The sequence below is a fragment of the Elephas maximus genome, chromosome 17 (assembly GCF_024166365.1).
Source record: "Elephas maximus indicus isolate mEleMax1 chromosome 17, mEleMax1 primary haplotype, whole genome shotgun sequence".
In the NCBI taxonomy this organism is placed as follows: Eukaryota; Metazoa; Chordata; class Mammalia; order Proboscidea; family Elephantidae; genus Elephas; species Elephas maximus.
This window is the reverse complement of record NC_064835.1, coordinates 9,233,102-9,249,282: the sequence shown is the minus strand read 5'-3', so window position 1 is coordinate 9,249,282 and position 16,181 is coordinate 9,233,102. Positions and strand designations below refer to the sequence as shown.

Below are 16,181 nucleotides of genomic sequence, written 5' to 3'. Positions count from 1 at the left end.
CGCGTGCCAGTGAAAAAAGAAGAGTTTATTGAATGGAAATATCTTGAGTGGGGAAATTCTTGAGGACTTCCACGATCTGTGTCTACTTAGCAGCATATGATACAGTTTCAATGTCATGTTTCATCAATGTGGGATTGCCAATTAACATGCTCATGCTGTCTGCAGGATAAAAGAATTCTCCGCAGAGCAGGCAAACTTAGAAAATATGTGGTCTCTCGGTAAGGTATGGGGAGCTTCTGTATTCATTTGTTGAAGAATGAATAAATTTTCATATGTAAGTGCAAGCATATGATTCATTGATTTTCATCACCAATCTAAAAACCTGTTCTTTTATAGAGTTTGTCCTTTATGTACCTACCTATTTACCTTTTTGGAAACCCTGGTGGCGTAATGGTTAAGAGCTACGGCTGCTGACCAAAAGGTCAGCAGTATTAAATCCACCAGGCGCTCCTTGGAAACCGTAAGGGGCAGTTCTACTCTGTCCTACAGGGTCGCTATGAGTGGGAATTGACTCGACGGCAGCGGGTTGTTTACCTTTTTGCCATGAACATATTTAGGAGCCCCAGTGGCTCTACGGTTAAATGCTGAGCTACAAACTGAAAGTTTGTTGGTTCGAACCCACCCAGGGGCTCTGCAGAAGAAAGACCCGATGATCTGCTACCATAAAGATTTCAGCCTTGGAAACCGTATGGGGTAGTTCTACCCTGTCACATTGGGTTGCCGTGAGTCGGAGCTGACTCAGTGGTACCTAACAACAACAATGTGGACGTGTTTGATTTTTCAAGTAGCTGATGTGTGCTTTAAGCTAAAACCTGTATTTTGTAGCCTACAGTAACGCGTTGTGAAATTTCAGATTCGTTTATCTGGTCGAGTTCTGGGTTTATCTGGTCAGGTATTCTCAAAACAATCATAGCTGCTTGCCAACCACCTACTCTCAAACTTGGTAATTCCTGTTTTACTAATTTTTTTTTCTGCTTTTTAGAAAACCTCTACTTTGCAGTTAGCAGCTAAGGAAGCCGTCTGAGTTTAGGAAGTTGCTTTTCCCTTTAAGTAGCCTTACCAGTCAGTTGTGCCATTTGCTGTATTGTTAAGTGTCCTCCTCTCTGGTGGTAGCTACTTAGTAGAGATGGCAGGGGAACCTGACCTGCTGTGAAGGAGCTGACCACTGGCTCTCTGGCCCAGTCCTCAGGGTCAGGTCTTGCTGTGGTTCCATCCTGTGGTTCAGTGTGACTCTCCTGAATGGAACGCATTTTTCCAGCTCATTTCCTCCATGTTCTCCCCACATCGGCTGGCAGCAGATAGTTGCTTCTGAATGCTGCCCACAAATTGTTAGCTGTTTTGCTTTGTGGCCCTTTAACTCACCCCTTGAGTAAGGAGTTAATGTGTTTCAGATTCAGAATTATGTTCCGTAGTGAAACAAATCTAATCCTTGCCAAAGAATGCCTAAATTTTAAGACTTGATTAAAAAAACAAACAACACAAAAATAATAACAACAGCTGTACCTGTCGTTAATGTATATTGTGTGTTTACCATGTGCCAGGCATTATACTAAGCAGATTGCGTGCATTAGTTAATCCCCAACAACTCTTTAATAAATGTCTGTTGTCGCCATCATTTTATAGATAAGGAGGCACAGAAGAATTAAATAACTTGCTCAAGGTTACAGATTAAGGGGCCTGTCGACCCTGGCAGCTTGACTCCAGAGTCCTTCCTTTTGGGGGGGGCGGGGTCTGCTATGTTCAGGCCCTAGGCAAAACTTTGTCTTCAGTGTGGTGAAATCTTAAATCTCACTGAGGAGTAGATAGGAAGTTGATGTTTTAATCTTTTAAAACCTTTCTGTATCCACCTACTAAGAGCAGGTAATACAATTTCCCCTGAAAAGATAAAAATATGTTTCAGTATATAGGGGTGGATCTTCGACCATATTCCCTTCATGTGAAGTCAGATATACTTATTATAACATGTAAAACTACATTCGTACTCTACTTTATTACATTACGTTAACCAATATTTAGATCTTTAAAGAAATTATTGTGGTGAAAATATACATAACAAAACACTGGCCAATTCAACAAAGGCTGCTTATACAGTTCAGTGGGACATTCATTACATTCCTGAAGTTGTGCAACCATTCTTGCTGTCCTTTTCCAGATAGTTCCACCGATATTAACATAAACTCAGTGCTCCCCAAGCAGAAACTTTCCCTTTCCCCTTCCTCCCACTCCTGGTAACCACTAATAATCTTTGGTTTCTTTGTGTTTGCTTATTCTGCGTAAGTGGTATCATACAATATTTGTCCTTTTGTGATGGACTTACTTTGCTCAGCATGATGTTTTCAAGGGTCGCCCATATTGTGGCATGCAGGAACATAGGACTTCATTCCTTTTTATAGCTGAGTAGCATTACATTGTGTGTATATAGCACATTCTGTTTATCCACTCATCTATTAATGGACATTTTGGTTGTTTCCACCTTTGGCTGTTGTGAAAAGTGCCGCAATGAACATATACCTAGGATTGGGATTGCCGAGTCACATGGTAGTTCTATGTTGAGCTTCTTGAGAAGACACCAAACTGTTTTCCACAGTGGCTGTACCCTGGTACATTTCCACCAGCAGTAGATGAAGGTTCCAATTTCTCCACAACCTCACAACATCTGTTTTTTGGTTGTTTTTATCATTGCGATTTTAATAGGGGTGAGGTGGTATCTTATTGTAGTTTTCTGATGGCTAATAATGTTGAGCATGTTTTCATATGGTTATAGCCATTTGAATATCCTCTTGGGTGAAATGTCTGTCCAAGTCCTTTGCCTCTTTTTGATCAGGCGGTTTGTATTTTTATTGTTAAGTTGTAGAACTTTCTTAGAAATTTTGGATATTAGGCCATTATCAGACATACGATTCCTGAACATTTTCTCCCAATTTGCAGGTTGTCTTTATTATAAGATCTTAATAGCCAATTTTGTTCTCATTAGGTTTAGTTTTCTCTTTACAAAGATCCTCAGTATGCAAATAAAACTCAGGGCAAGTCGGCTGTGAATCCAGGAGGCCCCATTGTATGACTCCCCCAATTATAGAGTGACCTAGTACTCTCTTGGGAGTAAGAAAAAGTACAAAACAGTGGCCAGTTTCCTTGAAAATCTTTACCCCGCTCACCCCCATCCCCTTAAATTACTCTGTACATGTCATCAATTTATAGGGCATGGGCAGAGGAAGGGGATTTCAGGCTCAAATCTTTGGACAGTTGATGCCCCCATTGTTAAGACAATAAATCCTAGTGACGCTTCCCAACCTTTTACACATCATGGCACACAGAAAAAAAATGATAATATTTTCCCTGGGGTAAACAAACGAGGCTGCTTGAGTCTGGAGGTGATCCAGTGCCACCTACACAGTTCTGGGCACACCTGAAGCCCATTTCCAGCACACCAGTTGGGAAGCTCTCCAATGGGCACATGCCTGCAAGTTTCTAAGCTTGTTATTTACTTGAAAGCAGTCCATAAACTACAATGTACCATTCATGTGTCAGATTTTATCGATAATTATTATTGAGACCCAGGTATTTGTTCTATAAAGGGACATTGTGAATCATGATTTGTTTTGGAAGCCATTCTGAGAGAATCAGGAGCTGATGCCAGACCCTTGGCCAGAGTTAAGTCCTGTATGTAATCTGGCACAGTAATGAGAAGTAGAAATGGTAGTGGTCAAGGGTCATGTGATTCAAGACTGCTTAGAGGAGAGCAAGCTGCGGGTGAGATTTGTTAATGATTGTACTGTTTCTCCTCAGAAAATTCTCTGCCTTCCTTTTTGCCTATCCCAGTCTTTCCGTTCTCAAGTTTTGCCTCTTGTGAAGTCTTTCCCTACATCTGCCTCTTCTCACCAGGTGAACGTCCTGCTCCATCCTTTGTTCTACTATTATACCTTGTGTTGTTGTTGTTAGCTGCTGTGAGTTAACACCTGACTCATGGCGACTCCATGCGTAATGGGACTAAATGCTTCTTGGTCCTGTGCCATCCCCATGATAGGTTGGAGATTGGGCCATTGTAATCCGTAGAGTTTTCACTGGCTGGTTTTTTGGAAGTAAATTGCCCCAGGCCTTTTTCCTTAGGAGTCTTAGTCCAGAAACTCTTAGTCCAGAAACTCCCACGAAACCTGTTCAGCATCATAGCAACACACAGGCCTCCACTCACAGGTGGCTGGTGGCTGCACGTGAAGGGGCATTGGCTGGATCTCCCACATGGAAGGCAAGAGTTTTATCACTGAATGACCAATGCCCACTTATACTTTATATATACATACCACTGTGCCACTAGGGCCCCACATACCTTATACATAGCTCTATTGATTGTACTTCTGACTCTGTATTATGTTATCTGTTTCATGCATCTCCTTCACCTACTGGACTGTAAACTCCTTAAGGATAAGGCCACGTTTGATTAATTGTTGTAGCTCGAGCTACTACATTCAGCTCATTTCATCATTTAAAAAAACCAGCCCATTGCCGTTGAGTCGATTCTGACTCATAGCGACCCTATAGGACAGAGTAGGACTGCCACATAGGGTTTCCAAGTCTGCTTACTGGAGCAGACTCCCACATCTTTCTTCTGTGGAGTGGCTGGTGGGTTCAAACTGCAGACCTTTTGGTTAGCAGCTGAGCACTTAACCAACGTTTTTGAAACAAGCTGAAATTTGTCTCCCTTTGCTTTTCTCCCATTAGTCCTCCTTCTAACCTCTAAAACAACTCCAGAGTTACTTCTATGCTAGCCTTTTCTACACTTAAATAGCCTGTCATGTATAGTTCCATATAGTCTTTATTTCTCTGGGCTAAACATTTTACTGTTGGCATTTTGCTTCCCTGTTTCTTTTCTCAGTAAGTATAAGTTTTCCTGTCTTCTCCAGTGTATAGAATCACAGAATTTTAAGAATTGGAAGGGATTAGAGTTTGCCTGGGAGGAGCACTGGTGGCGCAGTGGTTAAGTGCTCAGCTGCTAACCGAAAAGTTGGCGGTTTGAACTCACCAGCCGCTCTGTGGGAGAAAGATGTGGCAGTCCGCTTCTGTAAAGATTTACAGCCTTGGAAACTCTATGGGGCAGTTCTGCTGTGTCTTAAAGGGTCACTATGAGTCGGAATCGACTCGACGGTAACGGGTTTGGTTTGGTTTGATTTAGAGTTTGCCTGGTTCAGGCCCTTCAATAGCACTTCTTCATCCAACTAATGTTGATTGCATACTGATTGAGTAATTGAAACTGAGATAAAGAGATATTTTGGAGTAGCACAAATGTTTTCTGTATTTCACTGAGAAAAATGAGTAAATTTAGACTTGGTAGATTAAATAATAAGTCCTTTGTCTTTGATTCTGTTTTTAAATATCTGTGCTGTTGAATATCTGATAGTACTGGTTTGGGCAAAACAGAAAAATGTTTTATGTTGAAGCAGGGTATATATAGTACAGAAAGTTCTTCAGATTTTTATAGCACTATTGTGAAGAAATTGGCTTTAAGAACCAGGTTACCTGGGTTTCAGTCCTGAATCTGCCACATACTAGCTGTAAATTACTGAATCTTGAGTAAATTACTCAATCTCTCTGTGCTTCAGTTTCCTTATTCGTAACAGTGTTTAGTAGTAATACGGGATCGTTGTGAAGTTTAAATGAATCAGTACTTGCAAAACACTAAGAACTGTGCCTGGTACACAGTAACCATACAGTATATGGTAACCGCCACCACCACCACCATTACTACTGTTATTATGTATGCACCTGGTGAAATGTGGAAAGCCCCGTGACATTCTGGTAGAGCCTTACTAAAACATTCTGCACTTACGATACAAGCTTCTTGTCTTAATGAGAGGCCCTGTATAGCACTCCTACACTGAAGCATGATTTGACCCAAACTGCAACCACATCTATGGAGTAATAAACTGTTTTGTCATGGGGTTTTACTATATGAGCAATTTAAGAAATGACAGAAGACCCATAAGCATTTGGAGTCTGTTCCTTTGAGACCAACTTGCTCAGAATCCATTTCCTATAAGAGTAAAGTCACATTCCTCACTGACGTTCTGTGAACAAAATACTGGCAGTGTGTATTTTGTGGAATATAATGTTTTAAAACGGATTTAATTTCCTTAGTAAACTGCTATGAATAATGCATCAGAGTAAATTTTCTTCCTCTGTTATTAGGTTGCCATCAAGATCATAGACAAGACCCAGCTAGATGAAGAAAATCTAAAGAAGATTTTCCGGGAAGTTCAAATTATGAAGATGCTTTGCCATCCCCATATCATCAGGCTCTACCAGGTATGATCACAGCAAAGAACTCAGAATGGTCAGGTGTATGTATAGTTACCTTTGAAGAAGGGTGGGTGCGTAAATAGCTATGACTTTTATTTGTTTGTATGTTCAGCCTACTGTTTTTCCCACCCATCTGTTCCCCCACTCAGTGCTTCATATTCTCATGCTTTCCCTGGTTTCGTATTAGTAAGATCTGCCTTACCCAGATAGGCCTTTGTTAATTTGTCCTTTAAAACTTGGACTTCGTTCTTAGTGAGAATTACACCAAGAAATTATTCAGAAGATGATGAGAACTTTATTTAGATCAGAATCCTAAAACAGGATGGGAAACCCAAAAGGATCAGATAATTTTGAGAGGTGAAAGCTAGAGATGAATATGACATTATTTAAATACTAATTTCTGTGATTGTGCTATGAACTGTGAAGACAAAACATATGTTAAGTATGGCTTTTTTCATTAATCAAAGCCTACCCCTTTTCTAATTCTGGTCCTGGACTTAGTTTTCCAAGGTCCAAGCCCATTGCTGTTGAGTTGATTCTGACTCATAGCAACACTGCAGGATAGAGTAGAACTGCCTCATAGGATTTCCAAGGAGCAGCTGGAGGATTTGAACTGCTGACGTTTTGGTTAGCAGCCTGAGCTCTTAACCACTCTGCTACCAGGGCTCCAGTTTTCCAAGGTAGCATTTGATTATTTTGATAGTCAAGGGGTTGATTACATGTAATGAGAAAGATTTCTGTTCTAGTTTTCTTACCTTCCCAGGAAATACCCGTATTTCATGCCATTGTCACAGTGATCCTCTAGCTTTAGTGCAAAAGCAGCAAATCTGGTGGCTGGTGTTCCAACCCGAATGGGAGCGGAGGACCTGGCCCTAGCAGGCTGGAGCAGGAGATATTTTGGGAGAGGTAGAGCTTTGGGGTGCTTCTCAAATTGCAGTGTTGGCATCCACGGGCTCTGCCTCTGGTCAGCCTTGCTGACTGCTTTCTGCTAGAGCAGCCCTCACCTAGATCTGAAGGAAGTAGCCACCCACTCGGTCATACGCTGCATCTGCAGTAAATGGCTACTGGCCCAGGCATGGCATCGTGTGTAAGAGTAGAGAAAGCACACCCAAGGTACAGTGGGCAAGTTCTCACAGTCTTCATTTTATGGAAAGAAAGCATGTTGTGATGCTAGTATGGTTGGTCTAAGGTAGTTACAGCTTGAGAGCCCTTCTCTACAATCGGATGCTCACATAAATGAAACGAATTAGGTCAGTGGAAACAGACCTGCTGAAATTCATCAGATTAAATTGTGTTGAGCCATACCTCCATTCTGCCCTAGAAGCAAACCTGTGAAAGCTCCCTGCTGTTGCCTGAAGACCTGTAGCTGCAAACTCACAGATGTCTAACATTGGCTTCCTTCCCATCCTGATCAACTGAGTAAACTACTTGACCTCACCTTTAAAAAAAAAAAAGAAAAGTCATCTTTACATAATTGTAGGGCTTAGGCTGACCTTTCTCAAGAGGTTAACTTGTAGGTATAAACCTTACAACTGAATTCAGCAGTTTACCTATCTCACCCGAGATTTCGTTGGCCTATAAGAATTTCCATACTTCCAGTGCTGGCTTTGAACAGTGCTCTCTTTTAAGCTTAAATTTTGCTTTCTGGAAGTTGGTATTGTTAATGGGAGATTCTGAACTGCCATGGTGAAGGGCTGTTAGATTGGCTTCATATAATATTGCGGTAATTTTCAAGTCATTTGCTGAACGCAGGTTTATAGAGTGAACAAGTATAGGTAACCATATAGGGGAAAAAAAAAAAAACAGCTTCTGTACTCTTGAAAAGTTTAATAATGAAAGAACGTTTGTCATCAATAAAAGGCCTGGAGGTACAAAGAGATATACAGTATGACATTTATTTTTTAATTTAATTTTCCGTAAACACTCACATGTGTTTAGAGTACTTACTTTTTGTGGTATGGATCAACATAGAGCTCAGAAGAAATACATATAACAAAGGGCTAATATCACCAGCATGCAGAGAGCTTAAAAAAAAAAATCATTGGATTAGAAAATTAATGTGCACTTGTACAATGGAGTACTATGAAACCATTAAAAAGAAGAGATAGGTCTATTGTGATACCTAATACTATCATATAGTATTTGTGTGTAAAGATATCTAAGAGTAACTGTGATACAAATAAATGTAACTGTAAAGTATAGTGAATATCTAGGAATGCAGTATGGTAACCACTAGCCACATGTGGCCATTGATTGTACCTGAAATGTGGCTAGAGTAACTGAAGAATTGAATTTTAATTACAAAAAATTAAGCAGCGTACTTTTTTAGAATTGGTAAATTGATATTTTGGATATAGTGAAGTAAATTAAATAGATTATTAGAACTGATTTCACTTTTCCTTTTTTTAACGTGGCTACCAGAAAATTTAAAATTACATAATCAGTTCACATTACGTTTCTATTGAACAACACTGCTCCAGAAAGATATACAGTAAGCTATTAGCAATGTTTCCTCAGGGGAGTCAGATGGAAGGTGTTAGAAAGAAGGAAACCTCTGTCCTTTTCTTTACTTACCTGCCCTCAGGTATTTAAAATGTTTATAATGACTTGTGAAGAGTGTGCTTCTTATCTCACGTAGATTAAAAAAAAAAAAAATGCAGGAGACTAAATGGGCAGCTCCTGTCCAGAGGCAAGATGAGAAGGCAGAGGGACAGGAGCTGGTTGGATGGACATGGGAAATACAGGGGGAAAGGAGTGTGCTGTCACGTTATAGGGAGAGCAACTAGGGTCACATAACAATGTGTGGTAATTTTTTTTATGAGAAACTAACTTGAACTGTAAACTTTCACTTAAAGCACGATAAAAAAATATGTAAAAATGTTTATAATGAGCATGTATTTTAAAAAAATGTTTAAGGAAAAAGCGAAAATAGAGGGACTGACAACATACTACCCAAAAAAAGTAACATAGGGACCATACTATAATTTAAAAAAGAATAAAATAGGGACCAAACCAAAATAAAAATGAGGAATTTATATTTTGGATATTTGAAATTATTCTCAGTTTTGAATAAATGAGCAGAGCAGTGGGTGGGAAAATTGTCATTTGCATTAAAAAAAAAATGCCTTATGTGATTTCTGTTCATTTCTTAAGTGATTTCTATTATTTTCCTTAAGGATTTTTTGTTTTCTTTGGGTTTTTTTTTTTTAGCTTCAGGTAATTGATGCTGAATGTGAACGTTTAAAGTTTTGGTTCTTGGCTACTTCTTTGCGTCTCAGTATTATGGAGCTTAAGAGACTTCATGGAACAACAAAAGGACGCTTTCTCATTCAAACAGCGACTACTTCCTACTTTTAAAAATTTGGCGGAATACCTATTGCCCCTTTCTTCTTAATAACATTTATATCTATTCCCCTCAAAAATGTTTAAAATCTCCTTTAAGGACCCTTTAAGGAGCCCTGGAGATGCAGTGATTAAGCTCTTGGCCGCTAACCAAAATACCAGCATTTTGAACCCTCCGGCCGCTCGAGAGCAAGATGTGGCAGTCTGCTTTCGTAAAGATTCACAGTCCTGGAAACCCCATGGGGCAGTTCTCTGTCCTATAGGGTCACTTTGAGTCAGGATGGACTTGAAAGCAACGACTTTAAGCAGTTTGTATTGGAAGTGACAAAGGAGGAGTAAATTGGTGTCTTCATACAGTATCAGCCCTCCATTTATGTCACTGTCTGTCACTTTTCTGCCTTTGCACCAGGTTATGGAGACAGAACGGATGATTTATCTAGTGACGGAATATGCTAGTGGAGGGGAAATATTTGGTAAGTACCTTTATTGCCTCCTTTAAGCAGCCATTGCACACACCATGGTAAAGTTAAGATGAAAATAGCTGTTCATTGCCTTCATCGCTGGAGCAGCTGTCACATGATACTGTCTTTCAAGGCTGTTATTTTTCTCAACAAAGTAATTTTAATTTTTTTTTGTTTGTTTCTCTAAGAAAATCTCTTCACCATCTTTATGTTTCCTTAGTTAAGGTGTTTTGTTTATTTCTATCAGGTGTTGAAAGTTGGGATTAAAGACCTCCACAAACGAACATCCCTTATGAACATACTACTGAGGGCCCTTCCTATTGCCAGCTTTTAATTGAGGTTGCCGAGTGTAACAGCACTGGCACAAATGTGTAGACTTCTGTTGTATGAGAAAGAGCTACTGGAGCAAAAAACCTCACCTTGATTCCTTCTTTAAACCTTGTTTAAATATAACATGGAGCTATATTCCAGACTATGTGTTCACACTTCCCCTTGATGATTCTTGTAATTTTGGTGGTTGTGCCTTCAGTAGCTATTCTTTTCTCTCACACTTAGCCTTAACACAATGTCAGAAATAAGCAGGAGAATTTGTTACCAGGAAATCTAATTTTCTAAGGCAGTAAAAACTGGCCAAAAAAAAATTTTTTTGAAAGGGGGGCAACTAACCAGAGAAAATTTTCTTATATTACTTAGATTTATCTAGTTTCTTTTTTTTGTGGGGGGGGGGGGTTGTTTTGGTTTACATCTGGATGATAAGAATTTAAAAATTTGTTATTATATAAAACTGAGTACTTTATATAACTTTTAAAGCAAAATCTTCTTGTAAATGATCGGTCACTTGTGACTGCATGGATTTTTTGGTGTGTTAAACTTTCTCCAGCAATCTTATATTTTTTGTGTCTAAGCTAATGGTGATGGCATGAAATTTATAATCAGAATGTAGTGTTGAAGAGGATACTATTTTAAAGAAACGAAACCATTAAAAGGTTTGGAGACTAGCATCATTTTCAAGAAGATATAGTAAGCTTTCAGTATGTATGATATGCTAATTGCATACCCTAATGACGCTGACTCTATTAAGACACCGTTTTCCCATCTATGAGCTCTTGTTTTAGTGGAAGAGGCACTCATATAAATAAACATATTACTTTGAGCAAAACAAAAACAAACCCCCCACCAAAACCTAAACAAACCAGTTGCCATTGAGTTGCTTCCGACTCATGGTGACTCCATATGGTGCAGAATTGTACTCCATAAGACTGAGGAAACCCAAAGAGTATGGCCCCCGGATACCCTTTTAACTCACTACTGAAATCACTCCTGAGGTTCACCCTTCACCCAAAGATTAGACAGGCCCATAAAACAAAATGAGGGGCAAGGATGAGAAGGTAGGAGGGGACAGGAAAGCTGGTAATGAGGAACCCAAGGTTGAGAAGGGGAGAGTGTTGACATGTTGTGGGGTTGGCAACCAGTGTCACAAAACAATGTGTATTGATTTTTTACTGAGAAACTAATTTGCTCTGTAAAGCTTCACCTAAAGTACAGTTGAAAAAGAGAATTGTACTCCGTTGGGTTTTCAAGGCTGTGACCTTTGAGTATCTGATCATCAGGTCTTTCTAACAAGGTGCCTCTGGGGTGGTTTGGAACCTCCAACCTTTTGGTTAGTAGTTGAGTGCTTAACTTTTGTGTCACATCTGAGCATGTAAAAGGAAATTGTAAAACTATGTATAGGTGAGATCAGTGCTTAACTTTTGGAGGAGATCAAGGAAGTCTTCTTGGAGGGTGTGGTTATATGGAAATCTATGAACCAGAAAATATAAGCATGGTAGAGAATATTTGGAGAGAGAAAAATAGCAATCATATCATTGGGGAGTACGCTGTAGCCTGACATGCCAGGCAGATGTTATGGTGGAACTGCCTTAATTCAGATCACAAATTCACACAAAAGCAAATGTACAACTTTCATTATCTAGACACCTTTTGATAAGTTTTGTTCTATAAAAAAGCAAAACATTTCCCAAATCCTTGAGCAACCTGTTGCCTATTTTATCTCTTATAAGGACACTGATTGGGAGCAAAGTGACCGTGTCTTCTTAGTGTTTATAATAATCAAAGAAACTGATATGGGGCAGATCAGATCTCTCCTCCTCTTCAGGAAAGACGATCTTAAAACTACAGGAAAGATAACAACCCCTGATCATGCACTCTGTGAAAATGTAGCCCAAGGGATGAGGAAGTGTATAGAATAGTACTTTTGGTAATATTATTATAAAAGATCTAGATGAGGATGAGTATCCTGTATTACTAAAGAAATCATCCTGATTGCACAGGGCAGTAAGTATCTCATAAACACTGATTTTCAGGAGCATCTGTATAAAAGATGAAAGGAAGGTCTTAATCAAGAACATGGGCTTTAGAGGCAGTTAAACTTGGGTTTAAATCAGATATTTGCCATCTATTTGCTGACTTAACTTGGAAGAAGTTATGAAATGATTCTGGGCCTCAGCTTCGTGCTCTGTAAAAAGTAAGATCTGTAATATCTCCCTCCCAGTTGTGAAGATTAAATGAGACAGCATGTGTGGACCACTAGACCAACAGATCAGCAATTTGAATCCACAGGGCACTCCTTGGAAACTGTATGGGGCAGTTTTACCTTGTCCTATAGGGTTGCAGGCACTGGGTATAGGGTTGCTATGAGTCGGAATCAACTCTATGGCAATGGGTAGCACAGTGCTTCCTTTCACCTTCATATAAAGGATGAATGGGAGGCTGACTTCCAGCATAACAGTGAGAGTAGGTCTGTTGACTCACTGCGCAGTGACACTGGTGAAAACTGTAAGAAAGAAAACAAAAACCCAACCATTTAAAGCCTCAGAAAATGGCCCAGTGGGTAAATAGCAAATGAAAAAACATGTATTCAAGAATATCTATAAAAACGGGTAAGAAAGGCAAGAGTCCATAGTATGTGAACCAAGACAGCTCCATCCCTCCTCCTTTCCAGCTTAGTGAACGGGAGACTCTACTTCAGATTCCTGAAGTCAAGGACACAGACAGAGGGCTTTCTTCTCAAGGAGCAGGACGTCAGTGTTTCTCATCCTGCCCCCATCCCCCACTATTGGAAGAGATTCTACCTTGGGCTTGGCACATTGATAATACCGGAGCCCTGATACTCTTGCCACAGCTCTTGAGGCAGTGATTCTATTCCAGGAGAAACAGGCTAAGAGGATCCAAGTTGTTCCTTCTCCCCCAGTGCCCAGCTCCTAGAGTGGGGTTGTCACACATGGATAAGCCTGCCATTGTCCCCACCTCAACTCCAGAGCTCTGGCTCAGAGATTTTGCCTGAGGAGAAGCAGGCCATAAAATAGCACCCCAGTTACCAGCAATGACCGCCCTGACAGGGAACACAACAGAGAATCCCTGACAGAGCAGGAGAAAAGTGGGGTGCAGAACTCAAATTCTAGTAAAAAGACTAGCCTTAATGGTCTGACTGAAACTTGAGGGACCTCAGAAGACACAGCCCCTGGACTCTCTGTTAGCCCAGAACGTAAACCGTTCCCGAAGCCAACTCTTCAGACAAAGATTAAACTAGACTATAAGACATGAAATGATACTAGTGAAGAGAGTGCTTCTTAGCTCAAGTAGATACAGGAGACTAAATGGGCAGCTCCTGTCCGGAGGCAGGATAAGAAGGCAAAAAGGGACAGGAGCTGGTTGAAGGAACAGGAGCTGGTTGAATGGACATGGGAAATCGGGGTGGAAAGGAGTGTGCTGTCACATTATAGGGAGAGCAAATAGGGTCACATAACAATCTGCGCCTAAATTTTTATATGAGAAACTAACTTGAAATGTAAACTTTCACTTAAAGCACAATAAAAAAATTTTTTTTCAAAAAGAAAAAAAAAGCGCAGATACACCCAATTCCTTTTCAAAGAAACTGACTTCATTTGCAAAGGGGAATGCAGATTTCAAGCCCAAGGCCACTGTCAAGAACAGTGGAGATTGTAGTGAAAGGCAATCAGGCTAAACTGTAGGCTCTTCAGTTTGCAGGAGAGAAGAAGACAGTAAGACAGCTAGGAAGAGCCCTCCTCACCTCAGAACAAAAACCAAAGGATGACCTTATAAACTGGAGCCAGAAATTGATTGGATTAGTTTGTGGAACAATTTATGCCCCAGGGCTTTGTTGAAAACAGTAGAGCAATCAGCTGGCAATTAGTGGAGTTTAACAGCTGGGTACTTTCAGGGAAAGGAAGAGTGTCCTACCCAAATCCCTGTCATTCCAGAGTGACTGTGGGCATACCCACAGCTGAGCCCCCCTGAGGAAGAAGATCAGAGGCTGAACACTGTTGGGGGTGGGAAAAAGGAGGAGAAGATTTCACTAAGATAATCCAGCTAGTCACTAAACAAACAAGAGGGGCACCATTATCCAGAGTTGCTACAATATATTATCTAAAATGTGAAATTTCAAACAAAAAAAAATCACAGAGTAGGCAGAGAAACAGGAAAACATGCCCATACACTTGGAAAAAAGTAGGCAACAGAAACTGCCTATGAGAGAGATCAGGTGTTGAATTTATCAGAAAAAGGACTTTAAAGTAGCCATTATAATAAACATGTTCACAGAACTAAAGGAAACCATGAATAAAGAAATAAAGAAAGGTATGACGACAGTGTTTTATCAAATAGAGAATATCAATAAAGAGAGAAATTATGAACAATAACCAAATGGAAATTATGGAGTTGAAAAGTACAATAACTGAAATAAAAAATTTACTAGAGGGGCTCGACAGTAGATTTGAACTGACAAAAGAAACAATAAGTGAACATGAAGGTAAATTGATAGAGAATATGCAAGCCAAAGAACAGAGTTAAAAGAGGGAAGAAAAACGAAGAGTGCTTCAGAAAAATGTGGGACATCATTAGCATACCAACATACATGTAATGGGAGTAATGGAAGGTGTTAGAGAGAAACTGAGAACTTCTAGTAAAGGTATCTGTTTGACTCCAGGCTTAACACTTCTCAGAAACTTGTGATAAAGCCTTAACCCTTCCCAGAAACTGATAAAAATTTCACCTTTCCTAGAAACTAAAAATTCATAATAAAGGCAGTGCTGGGTAAAGTTATGCTAAAACTCAAACCAGAAAACCAAACCCATTGCCATAGAGTCAATTCCGACTCATAGCAACCCTATAGGACAGAGTAGAGCTGCCCCATATGGTTTCCAAGGAGCGTCTGGTGGATTTGAACCGCTTATCTTTTGGTTAGCAGTCATAGCTCTTAACCTCTGTGCCTCCAGGGTTTCCAAGTTATGCTAAAAATTTTAAAATAGCAAAGTTAGAAAGAATTGTAAAGAATTAGATAAGCCACAACTAGCCTATAGAATGTAGATACAAGCTTAATAAACCAATTCAAACTAAAGTACTGCTATTAGATAGCCTAACTTCTGCTAATTAAGTGAATGCCAACCAATCATTTTAATTTTCCCCTTTGGGAAATCCCCTAACTGTACTATATATAAACTGATCAGAATTGTAGTGTGAGGAGCTCCTGTCTTTGGAGAGGTCTCTGTTTGTGAACAGCTTTCTCATTCAATAAACTTTTAACACTAATTGACTCATTAGTCAGATTTTTCTTTCAGCAGAGAAAAGATGGAGATATTCAAAGCAATACTAGCTAAAAACTTCCCAAATTTATTTAAAAAACAATGGCGTACACATTGAGGAAGCTTGGCCAAATCCGAGTATGATAAGTACCCAGAGATTGACAAACACATCATAGTAAAAATACTGAAAGTCAAAGATGAGTAAAATCTTGAAAGCAGCAAGAGAAAAAGATTCTTACTTACCAGGGAACCCCAGCAAAATTAACAGCTCACTTATCAGCAGAAACAATGGAGTCTAGAAGGTGGTGGGATAACATTTTCAAAGTTTTCAAAGAAAAAGACCCATCAAACAAAAACTCCATATCCAGCAAAGCTATCTTTCATAAATAAAGGTGAAGTAAAGACTTTTCCAGATAAGCAAAAACTGAGAGGATGCGTTGCTAGGAGACCCACCTTACAAGAAATACTAAAGAAGGTTCTTCAGGCT

The 16,181-nt window shown here is 39.7% G+C and overlaps 1 protein-coding gene across 2 annotated transcripts in view; it reads left to right on the top strand.

Annotated features, from left to right (window-relative positions):
• SIK3 (SIK family kinase 3) overlaps nucleotides 1-16,181 on the top strand; it is a 263,067-nt gene that overhangs the window by 129,490 nt on the left and 117,396 nt on the right. For both annotated transcript variants that reach the window (XM_049857327.1, XM_049857326.1), the window contains exons 2-3: nucleotides 6,181-6,297; nucleotides 10,043-10,106. In XM_049857327.1, the coding sequence (XP_049713284.1) occupies nucleotides 6,181-6,297; nucleotides 10,043-10,106 (181 nt within the window). The remainder of the gene's footprint in view (nucleotides 1-6,180; nucleotides 6,298-10,042; nucleotides 10,107-16,181) is intronic.